The 19,829-nt window shown below is 40.9% G+C and overlaps 1 protein-coding gene across 1 annotated transcript in view; it reads left to right on the top strand.

Moving 5' to 3' along the window:
* APOB (apolipoprotein B) overlaps positions 1–5,788 on the top strand; it is a 48,218-nt gene extending 42,430 nt beyond the window's left edge. The window contains exons 27-29 of the mRNA XM_038396158.2: positions 7–121; positions 987–1,173; positions 2,837–5,788. Coding sequence (XP_038252086.1) covers positions 7–121; positions 987–1,173; positions 2,837–4,663 — 2,129 coding nt within the window. The 3' untranslated portion in view covers positions 4,664–5,788. The remainder of the gene's footprint in view (positions 1–6; positions 122–986; positions 1,174–2,836) is intronic.
* The last annotated feature ends 14,041 nt before the right edge of the window (positions 5,789–19,829 follow it).

Genomic DNA, 19,829 nt, shown 5'->3' on the forward strand with positions numbered 1-19,829 from the left:
TTGCAGCTGTATCAACTGACAGATATGAAGGTGATGTGTTTGTGACAAAGACAACAGGCAGCTTTTCACATCGTGACATGAGTGTGGAGTACAATAAAGACCTGACCATGGAAGGATTTAGGTAAAGATTTGTTCAGGTGACATGGTTTATAATAGACAAAATGACAAGAGACAGACTATGGCGTAGAAACCTAATTCCTACAAAGCACTTTGTGGTAATTATAAAGAATAAGTGTACTCCCTTTGCTCCCTGGGCTACCCCTCACCACTCCACTCCCATTAGATAACTGGGAATCTGGAAAACACTCTTTTTGCATATGACTGTTCTGAAAGCCTGCCATTTCACATAACTGGTGAGATGTAAGTAAGGTTTTTCTATAATCAAAGATCCTGCTTTTCAACACAGCCTCCACTGAGGCTCTCTTTCTGTGAGCACAAGTCAATGGAAGCCTAATTTTTCACCCACAATTATTTATGCTCAGAATTACAGTGACTTGGATGTCCAACTACCTGATTTCATCTGCAGATCAGAGGCTTAGTAACAGTGACTGCAAGCAACAATAACTGGGGGCACAAAATTTCTACCTACACTTATTTGTGCCTGCAGTACACAGATGGAAAAAGAAGTAGACTAGTTTGTAAAAATCTAACTTTACAAGCCGTAAGAATCAGCTAACAACATTAAGGGCCTATTTTTCAGTCCTAATTCAAGCAAAACTCTTGACCAACCTCAGTATGGAGTTTTGCCTGAGAAAACAGTGTAGGATATGACCCTGAATTTGCATATGTGTTAGTCAGAGTCCCAAGATAAAATGTTGATAGTAAAACTCTTAGTTTTCTCTTGCTTGCTTTGGCTTTGTTTATACTTTTATTAATCACGAGAGATACTGTAAGAAAACATACTGCAATATGTATTTCTTTAGGAGCTGCCCTGTAACTTAGCATTCACTTGTTTCTTAAACACTGTTTGTTCTTGGTTATATCAGAGTCTTGGCCCACAATGCATCACTAAAGATCATCAGCCCAACCTTTACTGATGTTCAGATGCGTTACTGGGGAAATAGCCACAGGATCTCCTCATCGGTATCTTCATCTTCTGCGGGCACCCTGGGTTTTCGTGTTGAGATGGACACAGATGTTCTCCGAGGGAAAATTTACTACCAGACTCAACAGGTAGGCAAGGCTTGAAATGTGTGAAGCAAAAAGACACAACGGGGCTTGGGATTTTACCTTTTAAAGTGACTGTAATGCTTACTAAAGGGGTTAGAGTGATAGTTTTGAAAACTGACCTCTGTCCAAGGAAAAATACCAAAAACCCTGCAATGTGAGCTTCCTTACTCCATCCAATCTCATCAATATGACTTATCCCCAGTCTGGAAGTAATATCTCTGTAAACACTTTTAGAGATAAGAAAATAGTTCAAGCGCCCTACCTATTTAGCCTTGGCAGAGCCTTGAGATCACAAATATGCATCCATTAGGCAGTGGACAGAGGGCATCAGACTAATTGTGTATAAACCACTGTACATCAGATTATTTTATGAATTAATTGAGGATTGAGCAGGTACAGCAGGTATGGTGCATACATTGCTCTATAATGCACTGCGCTACTTCCTCTCTGTCCTTCAAATCACTGCAAAGCAATTTCCAATGCATTGAAGGTGTGGGAATGTGAAGGGATGTTGATTTGTTCTTCATTGACATCTCTTGTTATGTATCAGAGGGGCAGCCGTGATAGTCTGTATCCACAAAAACTATGAGGAGTCCGGAGGCATCTAAAAGACTAACAGATTTATTTGGGCATCAACTTTTGAAAGCTTATGCCCAACTAAATCTGTTAGTCTTTAAGGTGCCACCGGACTCCTCGTTATCTCTTGTTATGTGATTTTTCTTCTGTTGGAGAAAATGGATTGCATAACTGGTCATATGTAAGATCGGTGTTCGTAAAATTGAGGTTCTACTATACTTGTAATTACTGTAGAAATGCCCAAACTAGAACCAGCAACCTAGAAGTGATGGTAATGAGCTACTGAGCCTAAATTCTAGCTCCCTGTCAAGGATCTTGTGTGGAATCATTAACACATCTCAGATATATTGTGAGGCACAGAGCTAAAAGCCACTTATTGGGTTTGGCAACAAAAAATGCCAATCCTGAGATTCTACCACAATAACTTCAAAATTACAGACTTAATATTCCAAGATTGTGATACATTAATTTATGTATCACATAAAACTCACAATTTAACTTGTGTAAACATGAAATCAGGGAAATGTATTTACTTTCTTAGGGTCTGATTTAGCAACCCTTAATCATACTGAGTAACATTTATGCTAGTAGTCTTGTTGATTTAAAGCACTGGAGGATCACAAACTTGTAATGCTTTTGGAGTAAGATAGTGGATCTCTTTCAATTCATCATGTAAAATAATTAAATAGAATCTTAACACTAGTATGACGTGTTTAGTGAATGAGCAGAACTGACACCTTTCCAAGTAATTCTTGTATCTTGCTTTGATACAATTAACAGGTATACAAAGGAATCAGAAAGGTGTTATAAAAATAATGAGACCAAAATCTGCCCTGATTTACTTTCTTATTCCACTGTTTTTAGGTGTAAGGACAGAATTTAATACAATACAGCATTTAAAGACATGCACACACATGATAGACAAAACTGAGTTTATATTAAAATGAATTGAATGCAAGATAAGAAAATGCCTATCTAAAATCTCTCTATAATTTAGGATCATGTTTTTAGAGCAGAAGTAGCATGTAATAATATTTTATTTGTTTGAATTGGAATCTGTTTTTTCACTTATACCATTTTGGATTTTCAGTCTGCCTCTCAGAATGAAATTGACATATTAAAAAGTGAGATATCATTCAAGAAACCTGACCTGATTCAGATCAAAACTAACTGGAACGATGCTGCTGCTACAGACATGCTGAGCAGTCTAAAAGAAAAGGTACCTACAATGATGGAGGCTCTCTATAACAGTATTAACAAGTACCACCACGAGCATACAGGGATGGAAATCAGTGCTGCCACCCTAAAGCTGAAGAATATCATGCAAAACAAGGCTGAAAGAGCATACCAATTAGCCACAAGAAAAATAGATGAAATGGATCTTCACTTCAGAAGAGCTGCCTACCAGGCCACTGGGAAATACCAAGAGATGACAGTCAAAGCTAAACAGTTATATCAAGAAGCAGCAGATCAAGCAGACCAGATTGACTACCAGCAAATAAGAGCAAAGATTTTTGATGCTACAATGGAGGTAATAAGGGAATACCACAAGAGGATAAAGCACTTGATTGACTCAACCATCGAATTCCTGAAGATCACAAAATTCCGGGTCCCTGGACTGGCTGAGAAGTACACTGGTAAAGAACTCTATGTAATGGCTACAGAGGAGGCAGCAAAAGCTACTGATCTATGCATTTCAAAAATGCAGGAGTATTTCGACGTTTTGATTGTATTTGTCAATGAGATGGAAGTTAAAGTTCCTGCTTCTGACAGAATTCTCAAAGGCAGTGAAGTGCTTGATCAAATTAAAGAAATGCTAATACATTTGCAGAACAAAGCCAGACAAATATTTGCTACTCTTCAGGAGGCTGACTTTGCAGAAAAGCTTAGGCAACTGAAACAATTAGTGCAGCAAGTTTTCCAAAACTTGGAAGAAATTATTAGAAACTTACAATTGAAAAACTTTGAAGAGATTAAAGTTCAAGCACAACAGATGTACAGTGATACCATCAGCTCAGACTATGCAGAAAAATTGAGATCCTTAACAGAGAATATTAAAACACACCTTTCTCAGTTAAAAGACTTTAGCCAGAAGACATTTCAAGAGATTTCAGAGAAGCTACATCAGATTCTTCTATATGTAAAAGTACTGCGGGAGGAATATTTTGATCCAAGTTTAGTTGGGTGGTCAGTCAAATACTATGAAGTGGAAGACAAGGTGCTAGATTGGTTAAAGAATCTAATGGATGCTCTAGTGGACTGGCATGCCAAATACATTGGAGATACTGCTGACTTGGTTTCACGTCTGACTGATCAAGTACGAGAATTTGTGGAAAACCATGGCCAGAGGTATTATGATCTGGTTACTGATGCTGATGGAAAAGGAAAACAGAAAGCCATTGAGCTCTCTTCTGCTGCTCAGGAAAAGATCCGATATTGGTCTGAAACTGCCAAAAGGAGTTCTGCTGAATATAACAAACTGGTCAAAGTGAAAATACAAGATGCCTATGACCAACTCAGCGAAGCCTATGAAAGGCTAATTAGTGAGACACAAAAATTAATTGATCTGACTATAGAAAAGTACTCTACATTCCTCCAGTACATCACAGAACTTCTCCATCATCTTGAGAAAATGACAATTGATAGCATAAGGCCATACATAGCTGTTCGTCAAGGAGAGCTTAGAATAGATGTGCCTAAACCATTTGACTGGCAATCAGTTTATCAAATGCTCCAAAAATCTGAGGAGGCACTCAGAAAAAAATTGGAAATAACACGCATGTTGATTCAGAAAGGCATGGACCAAGACTCCAAGACATGGATAGAATTGCAAACATTTATTGACCAGCAGCTTGCTGATGAGCAACTGAATACTCAGCAGATTATGGAAAATATACAGCAGCACATAAAAGCCTGAATGGACATGTAGAAGAGCAAAAATCACAAGTTTGTATCACACTGTATTTAAAAGATGACAGCAATCAACATACTGGAACTTCGGGAAGATACTGTCTGAGTTTGTACTTGTAAATGAAACTGAATAATCTACAGCAGGTTATTTTAATGTGCTTCAAAAGCCAATAAATGAATTCTTTATTACATTTTGGTGTTATTCATTATAACTAGTTTTACTTGGGCCATGAGCATGATCCATTAGGAACAATGGAAGCCTTTACATTGACTTCATCGTGTGTTGGACCAAGTCAATACTATACAGTAAATTTTGTAAATAGTCTCGAAAGCTAGGGTTTCACATAAAGGTCAGATTTGTGAGCCTATTAAACAACAACTTGGAAATTCAAATGCAATTATTTCAAAGTATAGAAATTAACCACAAAATTACCCTCATAGTTATCTCTGGAAGAAAAAAGAAAAGGAGATGAATATGTGCACTGCAAACAAACCAAAGAAGAAAGTAAATAAATTCTGGGATTAAAATCAAGAAGGAAAAATTGCTCCCATTGTAAAAAAAAAAACAAAAAAACAACAGATAGTTTCCTCAACTAAATTATAATAAATTAATAAATAAATATATAATGCTTTGTTAAAAACAAATAATAAATAATACGTATATCTAACAGTATTATTTAAAAAAATAGACCATGAATTTCAGGAAAAAATAAATTATTGTTCTGGGCTAATGTGGTGACCCAGAAATTTAGGGATTTTTCTGATTTTTTTGCACTGAAAAATTTTAGGTTTTTCACATCACATTGTGTGACTATTTTATTATTCACACGTTTTACTGCCAACATTGATCACAATAGGAGTCAAAGGGAGTTTTACTATTGTCTCCCATGGCCTTGGGGTCAAGTGTCATATGAAAGAAACACCAAAATATGAAATTTGAACTCAAATGCTGGAGTCATCACTCAAAAATATTTCCATCTCTGAGAGAACATGTGGACATATTTTTTTCAGGTTTATATACAACTATTAGAATGCTCTGTAGATACTCCTTGCAAAAAGGCCCAGAAAAAGCTGAAATAATGGGCTTTTTACTCCTTGTTGCCTCATTCAAAATAAACTCTTTTAAAATGTCTCTAGGAATTTTGTGAGTATGTTTATTTTGGTGTAGTTGGTTCACCCCACATTTTTTTCCTATGTTTATTCATGGGAAAGGGGTGCTTTTATATGAGGCTTTGTGTAGCACACATTTCTCATGTGCCTCTACACCACCATGATCAGGATGCTTTTGGAGGCAGGGTTCATTCCATGCTGTAATTGTGAGCTATGCCATTATCACATACCATTAATAATTATACCATTAATAATGGGAATCAGATGGGCAAGACTAACCCAGAGAAACAAAGAGTCAGCCACATCCAGTCGAGTGCATACATCCATCCAGTCGTGAGGAGGGAAGACTTCCTCTTGGAAAGTAAAACTACAACAGTTGAACCATCCAGTGTTCCCAGGGATCTCAGTCATGACAAGTAATGCAGTAATGGTCAGCAAAAGAGCTGGGTTGTGAATGGTAAAAGGAGTTCTTGCTTTCAATGGGACTAACTTAGGATCCGGCTACCTTCCCGCCTCCCTTGCTTCCTGAGAGTTGGGAGGAACATTGCTGTAAAAAGCCCTTTTCACGACATCTACTGAGCGCCTGAGTGCTAGCAGACTTTTGATTCAGTCTCATGACCCTGGCTGCAAGAAGCCCTTCCACATTCGTTTATAAGGAATATCAAGCCTGTGAGTCACTGGATCTTTATTTTACCAGAGATTATCTAACCCATCACACCGATCCCCAAAATGTATGAACCTAACCAGATTTTCCAAACACTCCAAATCTTGCCGCCCTCATAGCAAAGATCTACAAGACAAAGGGCAATAGAAAAACACCATCAACATCCTGGGGGGGATTTGTATCTTTTTTCTTTTAGTTTTCTTTCCTCTTTCTTCCCCATGCCTATTTATTTCTGCCTCTCATCTATAGCTCTTGGGAGGGATAACAATTCTACATAAGGCCTAGTATGTCAGGGATGGGTAAACTGAATAATATACTTGTCAACTAACATAAATACTGGAGTATTTGGCAAGACAAAAGTTTCCTAAGAGCAAACACAATAGTTTACACACCCAACAGTGCTGAAAGGTTAGAGGGTGATTTCCAAGTCTCATAACAGCATTGCAGCCAATGGATTAAAATCCTCAATTATGAAATCTCTGTGGTAGCCATTTTGCAGTCATTCTATGGTTGTTTCAGGGAGTGTCTGGTAGCAATATGCTGCTTTCAGAGAAGAGCTCTCACTATAAATAGCATCAGATTTCCACACCAAAAAAATAATTTCAAACACTGTGTGTGTGTGTACACAATAGGAAGAATGAACTAATTTTCCATACAATAACATGTTACCAACTGAGGATAATTTTAAATTCTCTGACTATTTTTTTTAGATTGTATCAAACTTTACTTTTATTTCCTGTGTAATATTTTACAGAATTTTGAACTAAACCACAATTATTCAAATTATGGTACAATTTGCTCCATTTATGAAACTTTAGTAATATAATCCCTTGAAATACTCCCATCCTGTCCTTTTTTTGAGCCTAGCTTGTACACTGAGAAATTAGATATTTCATTAAATAGCACTATGTGGAAGATACATATCAGGAATGAACAGCTATCTGAGACTCAATGACGTTGTTTCTCTTTGCCTATAGTTTTTTATTATCTGAATTCTCATAAATGCCGAAGGGGCTTTTCTTTATAATTTACAACAAGTATTAGACATAGAGCAGAGTTGGTTGTAAAAGTTTAATTAAATAAAATATTTTACAAAGAAATTCAGAGAACAATATGCCCTGCTCTCAACCAAGTCATCATAGAAATAACATTGACAGGAAACGGGTGTGTTCCTAAATGAAAAATCACTGCAAGAAGCAGGACAGCAAAAATATTCCAGAACTTTTAGGTTGGGCAGTGTCACCTAGAACTAGCTTTAAATAAGGAATATAGGAATGTGAGTATATAGACCAATAGCCCATAAAGTATATTATCTGTCTCTGGCATACAGCAATTTGTTTGGCATCCATCACTATGATTAATCGACATCTTACAAGGTTTAAGTTGAGAGAGAAGGTGGGTGAGGTAATATCTTTTATTAGACTACAGACAAAAGGTTTAAGATGAGACATGTAATTTCTCAGTAAAAGAGACCAAACTCCATATTACCCTGTTGCCTGAAACTATATCAGTCAGGTAGAAAAATACAATGTATTAAGGGGAATTCTATGTTTGTTCTGGGTATGGCACTCCTACTGAGACCCAGAGTTGGTTGCATTTCAGTGATACAGAGCCAAATCCTGACACTTAAAATCAATAGCAAAACTTCTATTGGGTTCAATGGAGCTAGGATTTGGCCTGATGTGCATGTATAATACGAGAAGCACTTTGGGATCTCACTGTGTGAGAGAAGTTATATTATTATACTGCATACAAACATCTAGGGAAAGAACATTCAGATTGAAAAGTCATGCATTCACAAGTCGAGAAATGCAAGAATGAAGATTGCCTATGCGATGTTAATTTGGCCCCCTTATACAGGCATATTATATCCTAAACATATGTGACATAAACATATCACGATTCAGGGCAACTGTACCTGTATTCCCTAGTACTCCAATGGCACCCACTCTAGCCTTCAGGCTTCTCAGCCATCACCTCCCATGGAGTAGAACACCATCATAAATAAACCATTAATTCCAAACAATGGACCCCTGCATGGTGTTGCAATATTTGTCACCTCTCTGCCATAGAGAAGTTACATGCAATCCCAGTGCACAATAACACATAAACTTAATACCATAAGGTCTTGCAAAGATATTGCAGGAAATTGCCATAGCTGTCACAGTACAGTCTTGCCCAATATCACATAGGAATTCCAGGAATAGAACCAACTCTCTTGGGTTCTTCTCCAGGGCCTTAAATACAAGAAAATATCCTTACTCTTCTTGCAACTCTCTGCCTCTTGTGCACAGAATTAGAGTCTGCTTGGGCCTAATTTTTAGACCTGACTCTGCCCAAGCTTCAGAAGGTCAAGTTGTTTTCTGACCTTACCTCAATCCTTCCTGTAAATCTGAGTCAGCGCCACAGGTGCTTCTGCCTCTTACCTGTGGGAGGCAATCCTCCCACTATCTGTGAGGTTTGTGCACACCAGCAGCTGCATGCCCAGCTCCTGCTGTTTTCCCCTTCTGGTGGTGCTGTGTGTGCTGCAGAGTGAGAGGCACTGCTGCTCCTCAACACACTCATTCCACAGCCATAGCATACCTAGCGCAGCAAGGTGGCTGTGGCCAGCAAGAGCAGGCCATGCAGCCTTTTCCAACCCCATGAGCAGGAGGAGGCAAGCTGACCCAACCCAAGCCCGAAAGGGTCTGGTTGTTTTTCCACCCAACCTGCCCTGGACCAGACACTTGCAGTCAGGTCCCATTGGGTTCAGGTTGGGTTGTAGGGCTCTACACTGAATGATTCTGTGCTCTATGTGATCCTGTAATTAAAGGCACATGATGTGTCTGTGGTGAATGAGTGAAGAACACTGGAATTATGAGAATTCAATCCCCCCCCCCATTTCTCAATTTATCGTCATATATTGAAAAAGTAGTTACACCATATCACTGCATAATACATACCCTGACATTCTGGCTGAACCTATGACAATTTAGGCCCTGATTCCACTCTCAGCAACGTGGATGTAACTACCGTAGATCTGAACATTTCTTACCAGTGCCATGCCAGCACCTAGCAACTTCCACATTGCATTATACTGCTAGAAACACTTCTGTGAAGCACACAAATACTCACCTTCCCTTAAAGAAACCTCACTCATGTAAAAAGAAAAGGAGCACTTGTGGCACCCATGCTCATGAAAAATCAACTCTCAGAACCTCCATGCTGCATGCATTGCCGAACAAAGAAATTACATAATATTATTGGCTCCCATGGCCCACTATTCCCCCTGTTCATCAGGGTTTGTAATCAATGTATTAACATGTCAAGCTATATATTAACCTGGTGCCAATTCCTGCAGAAGCATTCCATCAAGGCAGTAATATTCCTTTCACTGGGACTACTCACATGTATAAACAGGGCTGGATTAAGGCAGTTTGGCATTCTAGGCATGCCACAACACAGGGCCCCACATAGCTCCATCCCCATGTCCTGCTCTGACCAGGAGAGGCAGGCATACCCACTTCCTCCAGCCCCAGGAAGCAGGGGTGGCAGTAGGGAGTACCTCAGTATTTACCCCGGCTGCTAGGGACCATCTGATGGGGTGGGTAAACTAGGCCTGCTATGTTCTTTATCTGCCACATTCAGTGTTTTCTGTTGGAGTGGTGTTGACAGAGCCCCAGGGAATTGGGTTTTGAAGTTAACATCCTATTGAGATGCATAGAGAATTCCCACTTCCCTGAGCTATTGTTTTGGGCGTGTCCCTGCATCAGATAGACCCAGGATGTATTTTCAAGCTTTTCTTCACAACCAGGTAGGCTAGAAACTTATTTTTTTTAAATGAAAGCTGAGATTCTGCCTTCATCATATGGCTCCAGGAGCTGATGCCCTAAGGATATGCCTATAGAGCATAGTCTGGCCCTGTGTGATATTCCTGTATGAGTTTGCACAATCTAGTCTTTAGAACGTAACCATTTTTATGCCTCTCCCAAAAACCTTAATCCAAATCCTGTTCCTCATGTATTAATCCCCTTTACACCTATATATATATATATCCTGTAGATAATATTGGAAAATACATATGTGGGAACTGGAATGGTGGTCTAGTGGATCACACACTGGAGTAAGTGTGAGGGGATGTGGGCTCAAGTCTTAGCTCAGCCACAGACTTTCTGTACAACTTTGGGCAAGTCACTTAACCTAGCCTGTACCTCAGTATTCTGTTTGTAAAATGGAGATAATGCTTCCCTTCCTCAAAGGGCTGTCATGAGGATAATGACTGTGGTACATTGGTGCTGAAGGCCAGCTCAGTAGATAGAGACACTGTAATGACAACAAGAAATTAGTAGTTATATGGGTTTATCTCTAGTACCATTATGTTCATTGTTCTAGAAACTTGCATTGGACTTCATGTGCTAAAGCAGTCAGAAACTCTCTATTTAACCCCTTCCCCCATCACACATACCAAACATGCAGCGTATAAAAAAAACTCACACCGATAAATGATCCAAGGAATGACCTAAACAGCTGCTAGGAGTTAATTTATATTGTGGTTTCTCCATACACTTTTAACTTTGGAAATAATCTGCCACCCATTTCACTTTTTGGCTGAAGCATAATGCACCTTTGTAAAGACACCACTCTGTCTAATAGAGATGTTTCTTTTTAGTCCGGGATTTTTCCCCCCTAGAAATAACAAACAGCTATCTCATTTACCCTCGACAAAATGCTGGCCACTTACTGTGTGTAACTAAGCCCCATTTCATCTGGTTTAATGTTTAGCATGGCATGCAAGCTAGTAGATTACAGGGGGCAGATGATTTATTTAATAAGAGGTTTTTTCCATAGAAAAAAGCAAAGTCATTGCAGAAAAAAGGCTGTGTACGATGTAAAAGCACAGCCTGCAATGATTGACACAAAAAAAGTCCTGCAGCATATATTAGTAATCCTGATGCTAAGCTTAACTGCTTCACCTCCTCTTTCTTTTCCTCCATTACTTTGTGTCTTGACCCCCTTCTCCATAGCTCTCTTCTAGGATTATTGTTCATTGCAGGCACCCTACCTTTGGAGTGAACAATTCCCATTTCCTACAGCCACATAGAAACAGCAAGCCCTGATGTCCACCATGGAATATAATTATATATGAGATGCACAGTTTGTTTTGCTGTAGCTAAATTAATGTCAGCATTTCTATTAATCCAGACCACAATGTTTTTCACAGGGGACAATGAGGGCTTGGAACGTAGCTATAAAGAGGTAAATCATGAAGTATTTTTGCACACACGGGTTGAGGTCAGGGTTTTTTTCCCATCCTCTGTTCCCTAACCCTATGCAGCAACAACCACCACCATCTTTCAGCTACTGAAGGGATTCCAAGTATGGAGTGTTAGTAGTTTGGGGCCCAACCCTACAAGATGAGGATGCTCAGCATCGGTCGGGAACATTACCGGGGTTGTTATTATGTAACAGGACTGGCGTGTTGAATAGTGTGGGGATTGACAAAGTCAAAAAAATTCAGTGCATTTTGGTAAGAAACAAGGCATTTGCTGTTAGTGTTAATTAGCTGGTGTTTGGAATTAATGGTTTCACAAGGATATTTGGCATGCAGATTTTGTTTTTTTGGAGCGGCGGGGGGACTAAATCTTGCCTCATACATATACAGGCAGGAAAATTCTATGTCGCTGGAAGAGTTTTTCTCTTCCTTTTACTAAGCTCTTTGTGATAAATTGCCACACTGGGACAGAAAAACTACCCATCTGCTTCAAAAGCCTGGGCTCAGACCTTGGCCTTGGTTGTTTCGAAGGAGCACAAAGCAGCCAGAATGCCACTCTAAGAAAGTAAACCGGGAATCCCCTGTGATAGGGTAATCACTGAGTGCCACAAAGCTGGTGTAGGCACCTCTATCCCACATGTTTCAGAGTAGCAGCCGTGTTAGTCTGTATTCGCAAAAAGAAAAGGAGTACTTGTGGCACCTTAGAGACTAACAAATTTATTAGAGCATAAGCTTTCGTGAGCTACAGCTCACTTCATTGGAGGCATCCGATGAAGTGAGCTGTAGCTCACGAAAGCTTATGCTCTAATAAATTTGTTAGTCTCTAAGGTGCCACAAGTACTCCTTTTCTATCCCACATGTTTCTCTGCTCTTTGACATGGGAGGTGGAGGAGTTCATTGTGCTCCGCCAGATCCTGACCCACCACAGTCCCTGAATGCAGATAGTATAACTTAGAGGAGCCCTAAGGTTGCTCTAAGTTATACCAGGGGCAGTTTTAGCTCTGGCTAGCCCAGTATCAGGGAAGTAGAAATGTGGTGTAGCTGTACCTTGCTCGCAACACTTCCTCAACCACGCCAAAGACAATCTCAGCACAGCACAGTGATCTCCCTGTGTCAGAGAGAAGCCTATAGCTGATATGTTTCTCATACATTCCTTCCTGACTCAGGCCAGTGACCAGCCCTGAAGCATGATCACAGGTGATCCTTGACATATCTATGCCATGTATCACTGGAACTATTTAATTATTGTTCACATCTAACGGCATCTCTCTCTTCAGCTTGACATGTTTTCAAAAGATCCTAGACCCCCACTCTAATTGAAAAGCAGGAAAAAGTGACCATTGTAAAATGATTTTTATGGATACAAATTGGCTCCCACATCACTGTAATTTATCTTCAACACATGTAGTAAACTGCTTTTGGAAAAGGAATTCTCCATAAATGTGATCTTTTGTTTTGACATTATGCATTCCTACTTTCAACTAGATGCTTTTGAATGATTAATCTAAGAATGTTGCTCTTGCAGTCAACCAGATAAGGCATCTTTGGAAGGAGAAGAGGGGAAATGTCTACAATTATTTGGCTAAAGCAGTATCGATACTTTATGAAATTGTGCCTTTGTTTTGAAAATAAACACATACACTTGGCTCCAAAGGAGAGTTGTTTCCATTATTAAAAGAATTAGAGTAGGTCTTCACTTAAATGCATTCATGGCTAAAAGCCATTATGGATTTCAACTGGTCACCATTTATAAGTAATCATTTACTGGCAGTTACCACAAAGGGCTAGCAGAATCAATCACAGTTTTCTTGTCTATTTAGAACAGGTGCCTGTGGTATGGTATGTGTGTTAATAGTGTGTTAAGTAAGTGGACTTTTTAATTGCCTTTACTGCACTGAATTTTGCAAATCAACAAGTGCAAACAGGTACATTAAGAAAACAAGGAAACTGAGCAAAATTTTCAAAAGCACTCAGCATTTACTAGTTAATCTGATCGTTGAACATATATTCTAAGGCCTCTATTCCTCTTATCTCACAAAGAGCTCTGAGCTAGCTGTGTCTTTTCTTACATTGCTGGTTGGCTGCATACATCACTTCAAATTTTGCCCTTAAAGCAAATGGTTGCTCTGTCCTAACAGCAGTGGGAGTTTCCCAAAATTCTACCATTTGACTATGCCATTGATACTGCTGTGGTAGAAGATATCAGATGCATATTTCTGCTAAACATAATTGGCTTTCAGACCATTCCTACATCCATCAATTGGTTTCTCCTTTGCATTTTTGTGCTTAACATATGCTTTGCTCTGGCTGTCACAGAGCAAGTCAATTCTTTACTGAATATAACAGAGAGTAGTGTCATATATCTAATGAAGGGTTAACTGGGGAAGATATCATAAGAATTGACCTTACCCTTTCCCAGCATTTGAACTGAACCCAAAATATGTTTTGCAAAATGTCACTCCAACCCTTAGCTAACTTTTTTTTGGATGTGCGTGGGCTGGAAGTCTCCATAGTATTATTTTATATGTATTTCAGTGACACCTAAAGACTCAGTAGAAGATCAGGTCCAATAGCAAGATCTCTCTGAATCTGGTATCAGAACTTGCCCTTACCTCAGTTTCCTGTTAATACTAGTCGTTCACTGGCTTCCAGCACTGTCAGATCTCTGAAGCGATGTAGCCCTCTGCCTAGATCCCAAAGTCCTTGCCTTCTGGAGTTTAACTCAAAGTCTAACATAAACCCAAAAACAAATCACTCCCTCATGTTCTTCCACTGGGCACAGCCCTTCCTCTGAAGGTCTGTCCTCTGTGACCTTGTCTTCGGCCTTCTCCTGGGCTTTAATCAGTCCCTTATTCCCCTTGTATGCAAGGGTCACTGTACTCCCTCAAAAAGAAAAGGAGTACTTGTGGCACCTTAGAGACTAACAAATTTATTAGAGCATAAACTTTCGTGAGCTACAGCTCACTTCATCGGATGCATCCGATGAAGTGAGCTGTAGCTGACGAAAGCTTATGCTCTAATAAATTTGTTAGTCTCTAAGGTGCCACAAGTACTCCTTTTCTTTTTGCGAATACAGACTAACACGGCTGCTACTCTGAAACCTGTACTCCCTCAGAGAGTGGCCATATGGGGAAACCCATGCCCATGCTCACCCTCTACTATGGGTTCCATAAACAACTGGTCTGTTTGCCCAAAATATAAAACTGCCCTGCCTTCTCCTTCCCAGGGCATTTTTTCTATACACTGTCCATCCAGGGCTCTTCACCAGCCCTTTCCCAACTAGGTCTTTGCTTTCAATTAAATAATGACTCCCAAGTCTACTTTCCTTAGACTTAGGGTGACCAGATAGCAAGTGTGAAAAATTGGGACAGGGGGTGAGGGGGTAATAGGCGCCTATATAAGAAAAAGCCCCGAATACTGGGAGTGTCCCTATAAAATCGGGACATCAGGCCACCCTACTTACAGTCTTCCCTAACTGTCAATCGAATTGCTTTCAGATCTACCCTCCCCTGCTGAACTCGGTTTTCTCTTATCTCCCAGCTGGCCTGGTATAAGCACATGATTCTTGTCACGTGTCTACCCTTTAATGCTATTCACCCGGCGAGATGAGCTATACCAGCCATAAGTGAAGCTGAAGCCAAAGAGCCAGATCAATCTGTGATGGGCCTTCAATGTGCTACATATTCAAACAAACAGTGAGAGTCAGTCTTTGCCACAAAAGCTAAGTCTAAATAGACAAAACAAAAGGTGGGAACAAAGAGGGGTAAAATGACATACACAAATTTACACAGCCAATCCCCTATGCCCTAGCATCAGAATCGTGCTGTAGTTCTCTGCTTCCAGGTTTTGGCTGGGCTTAAGAGAAGGTCTTGAAATACTGCAGGAGAGGCTACTCTTGTGGTATTTTAACTGGAAAATCATAAAAGCAATTAATGAGAGTAAGAGTATTTTGAAATTTCCAGGTTGGTGTCTAGAGCAAAGAGGTTTGGATAAGTCCAGATAAGCTTTGGACAAGTAGCCAAACCTAGTGATGCTGAGTAAAAATGTTCTAACACTCCTAAGTGACTTTGAAGCCCATTGAATGTCTTAGGCACATTTGAAAATTTGACCCACTTAACATAACTGAATCCATATGCTGAATCACTTGAAGTTGGACTGTCTCTAATAGCAAGTGTGATCACCATTTTCTGAGGAACATGCACTGTTTTCATCTAAAACTGTACAGTGCAAACACCTTAGGTAACATAGAGGAATCATAAAATCATAATCTGTAAGGCAGAGCAGTATGATTCATAGCAAGTTAAGTGGAACTTACTGCTGTGAGAACCTTCTTCTTACTTGAAAAGACTTCAGTCTGTATACTAGACAACTAAGGATCTTTCCGGAAGGCTATATGTCTTCAAGGGCATGGTGCACTGAGGGATTCACAGAGCACTGGCTCTGTGGATGAGGGGAAACCAGTGAACATGTTATTCCTTGACTTTAGCAAAGCTTTTGATATGGTCTCCCACAGTATTCATGCCAGCAAGTTAAAGAAGTATGGGCTGGATGAATGGACTATAAGGTGAATAGAAAGTTGGCTACAGAGTAGCAGCCGTGTTAGTCTGTATTCGCAAAAAGAAAAGGAGTACTTGTGGCACCTTAGAGACTAACAAATTTATTAGAGCATAAGCTTTCGTGAGCTACAGCTCACTTCATCGGATGCATTTGGTGGAAAAAACAGAGGAGAGATTTATATACACACACACAGAGAACATGAAACAATGGGTTTATCATACACACTGTAAGGAGAGTGATCACTTAAGATAAGCCATCACCAACAGCAGGGGGGGGAAGGAGGAAAACCTTTCATGGTGACAAGCAGGTAGGCTAATTCCAGCAGTTAACAAGAATATCAGAGGAACAGTGGGGGGTGGGGTGGGAGGGAGAAAGTTGGCTAGATTGTCAGGCTCAACGGGTACTGATCAATGGCTCCATATCTAGTTGGCAGCTGGTATCAAGCCGAGTGCCCCAAGGGTTAGTCCTGGAACTGGTTTTGTTCAATATGTTCATTAATGATCTGGAGGATGGCGTGGATTGCACCCTCAGCAAGTTTGCAGATGACACTAAACTGGGAGGAGTAGTAGATATGCTGGAGGATAGGGATAGGATACAGAGGGATCTAGACAAATTAGAGGATTGGGCCAAAAGAAATCTGATGAGGTTCAGCAAGGACAACTGCAGAGTCCTGCACTTAGGACAGAGGAATCCCATGCACTGCTACAGACTAGGGACCGAGTGGCTAGGCAGCAGTTCTGCAGAAAAGGACCTAGGAGTTATGATGGATGAGAAGCTGGATATGAGTCAACAGTGTGCTGTTGTTGCCAAGAAGGCCAATGGCATTTTGGGCTGTATAAGTAGGAGCATTGCCAGTAGATCGAGGGACGTGATCATTCCCCTCTATTTGGCATTGGTGAGGCCTCATCTGGAGTACTGTGTCCAGTTATGGGCCCCACACTACAAGAAGGATGTGGAAAAATTGGAAAGAGTCCAGAGAAGGGCAACAAAAATGATTGGGGGCTGGAGCACATGACTTATGAGGAGAGGCTGAGGGAACTGGGATTGTTTAGTTGGCAGAAGAGAAGAATGAAGGTGGATTTAATAGCTGCTTTCAACTACCTGAAAGGGGGTTCCAAACAGGATGGATTTAGACTGCTCTCAGTGGTACTAGATGATAGAACAAGGAGTAATGGTCTCAAGTTGCAGTGGGGGAGGTTTAGGTTGGATATTAGGGAAAAAAAATTCACTAGGAGGGTGGTGAAGCACTGGAATGGGTTACCTAGGGAGGTGGTAGAATCTCCTTCATTAGAGGTTTTTAAGGTCAGGCTTGACAAAGCCCTGGCTGGGATGATTTAATTGGGGATTAGGTCCTGCTTTGAGCTGTGGATTAGACTAGATGACCTCCTGAGGTCCCTTCCAACCCTGATATTCTATGATTCTATGTGATGGATAGGACTCCAACCAATGCATTGTGAGCTGTAGCTCACGAAAGCTTATGCTCTAATAAATTTGTTAGTCTCTAAGGTGCCACAAGTACTCCTTTTCTTTTTGCGAATACAGACTAACACGGCTGCTACTCTGAAATCTGACTCCAACCAAAGCTCTCTGGTCTTGTTACTGTATGGGTGTACCTGGGAGTAGAAAAGTCTTCTTCCCCTTTCTTCTCCCCACACCTAGGCAATTTAAGCCATGGTTTAGTCCTCAGTAATTTGAAAATTTGGTCTCAATTATGAATAGCAAAGATGGATACCTAAATAGATAATTGTATAGAACCCATGTCTTCCTGTGTGTCTCACAAATTCACATGATGTCCCCTGTAGAGCTGGGCAAAAAAAAAAAAGATTTTTTTAGTTCACTGGCAGTTCCTACAATCAAAAAAAGTCTGTTCTATCTGAAACAAAAAGTCCAGTTTGGGTCAAACAAAACATCTCGTTCAGTCCAAAATGCAGGCCTAGAGTCAGGAGGGGATATTAGGGAGAAGGATAAGTTAAATAGTAATTGGAGCAAGGACATGATGTTGGGTCTCCCATGTCAGGCGTGTGTCTGAATGACCATGCTATAAAGTCTTTCTGACTTAACTCTCTCTCTAGCCCAGTGAATGTTCAAGTATTTTATGCAAAGTGGAATAGCTTCACTGGGAGAGACTGAGAAAGCTCTCCCCCAGATATCTCATCTCCCAGTGGCTAGTGCACTCTCCTGCAGTGTGGGAGATGGTAGACACACATTCAAATCCCTTCTCCACATCAGGCAGATGCGGGAACAGAACTTGGCTTGGCTCACCCACATCTTAGGTGAGTGCCCTAACCAGTAGGCAAAACTTAAGAGGTGGGGACCACCTCTTCCTCCAGCCATTTTGTGAACCTAACCTGACATTTTTCTTTCTGGCTGTGATTGGGTGACTACCCCACACTCACCCTGCAGGGTTCAATGTAGGCCACATGGCCACTGCCCAGTGGGTCCAATTAACCCATTAGGCAGCTAATTAACGAGGCTCAGCTGGTCAGGAATTGGTGTGGCCTAAAAAGCCCAAGAGCTGAAAGGAGAGGAGGCTGCTTGAAAAAAGCAGACACTCCCAGGAGAAAGGGAGGAGTGAGTAGAAATTGCAGTCACTCCCTGGGAAGAAGAAGGAGGCTTTTGGGAACTGGTAGGTCTAGAAGGAAACAGAAACCAGTAGTAGGAAGCAGTTCAGGGACCGAGCAGTGAGGCCAGAGAGAAAAGGCCCAGACTACTGAGCTGAGGGTCCCTGGGCTGGAACTCAGAGTAGAGGGCAGGCCCAGGTTCCTTTACCAGCCACAGGGTGAGTGGCATCAAGGCAGTGAGTGAGAGGACTGCCTAGGATTATTGAGGGCTAAACCTTCCTTGGAGGGAGAATGCGGTCAGTGACACAGCCAGAGGGCCGAGCCACAAAGAGGATGCTGTGGTTCCTGAGGCTGCGAGAGGAGCTGAGGGCAGGCGGAGTGACGGTGTGCAAACTGCAGACAGGGGGGTGTCAGCCTTGAGCTAATCACCAGAGTACCAGAAGGAGGTGCCAGTCTGGTGGTGAGCAGTGTGCCTCGTGACACTGGCCAAAACTATTCGTGAATTCTTGGGTCAACTGAAACTGCATTTTTCAGCAAAAAAACTGTTTGTCTGAAAATTTCACCCAACTTCAGTGCCCAACCATTAGAGTTAGTATTCTGGTCTCTGATTTTAGGTGTGTAAAAGCTCATGTAGCTTGACAGTTTCCTATTGGCCACAAAGATATACAAGCTTTTATATAAAACATATTCAAACACTGTACAGTACTTGGCAGTAACTGACAGTCATGAAATCTCCTCTGCAAGCCCAGATCTACATTTTTCAGATGGCTGTTGGAATGTCTGAGCTGGAATGAAAACTCCCACTTTCGCTCAAACCAGGCCCACTGTCAGGGATCTGGACTGCACATGTGGAGTAGGTGGTGGTCCTAGAATAGACAGACTACGTGGAAGAACAATAAAATGAGCTTTTCAGATACAATACTTACTATGTACTGCAATTTGCTGTCTGTGGCCAGGATTTGGCCCTCTGTCTGGTATTTGCCCCATTTGTGATCTCAGATGTGTTGCTGGGTGGAAGCATGAGGAAGGA

This window comes from Dermochelys coriacea, chromosome 3 (assembly GCF_009764565.3).
Source record: "Dermochelys coriacea isolate rDerCor1 chromosome 3, rDerCor1.pri.v4, whole genome shotgun sequence".
Taxonomy (NCBI): domain Eukaryota; kingdom Metazoa; phylum Chordata; order Testudines; family Dermochelyidae; genus Dermochelys; species Dermochelys coriacea.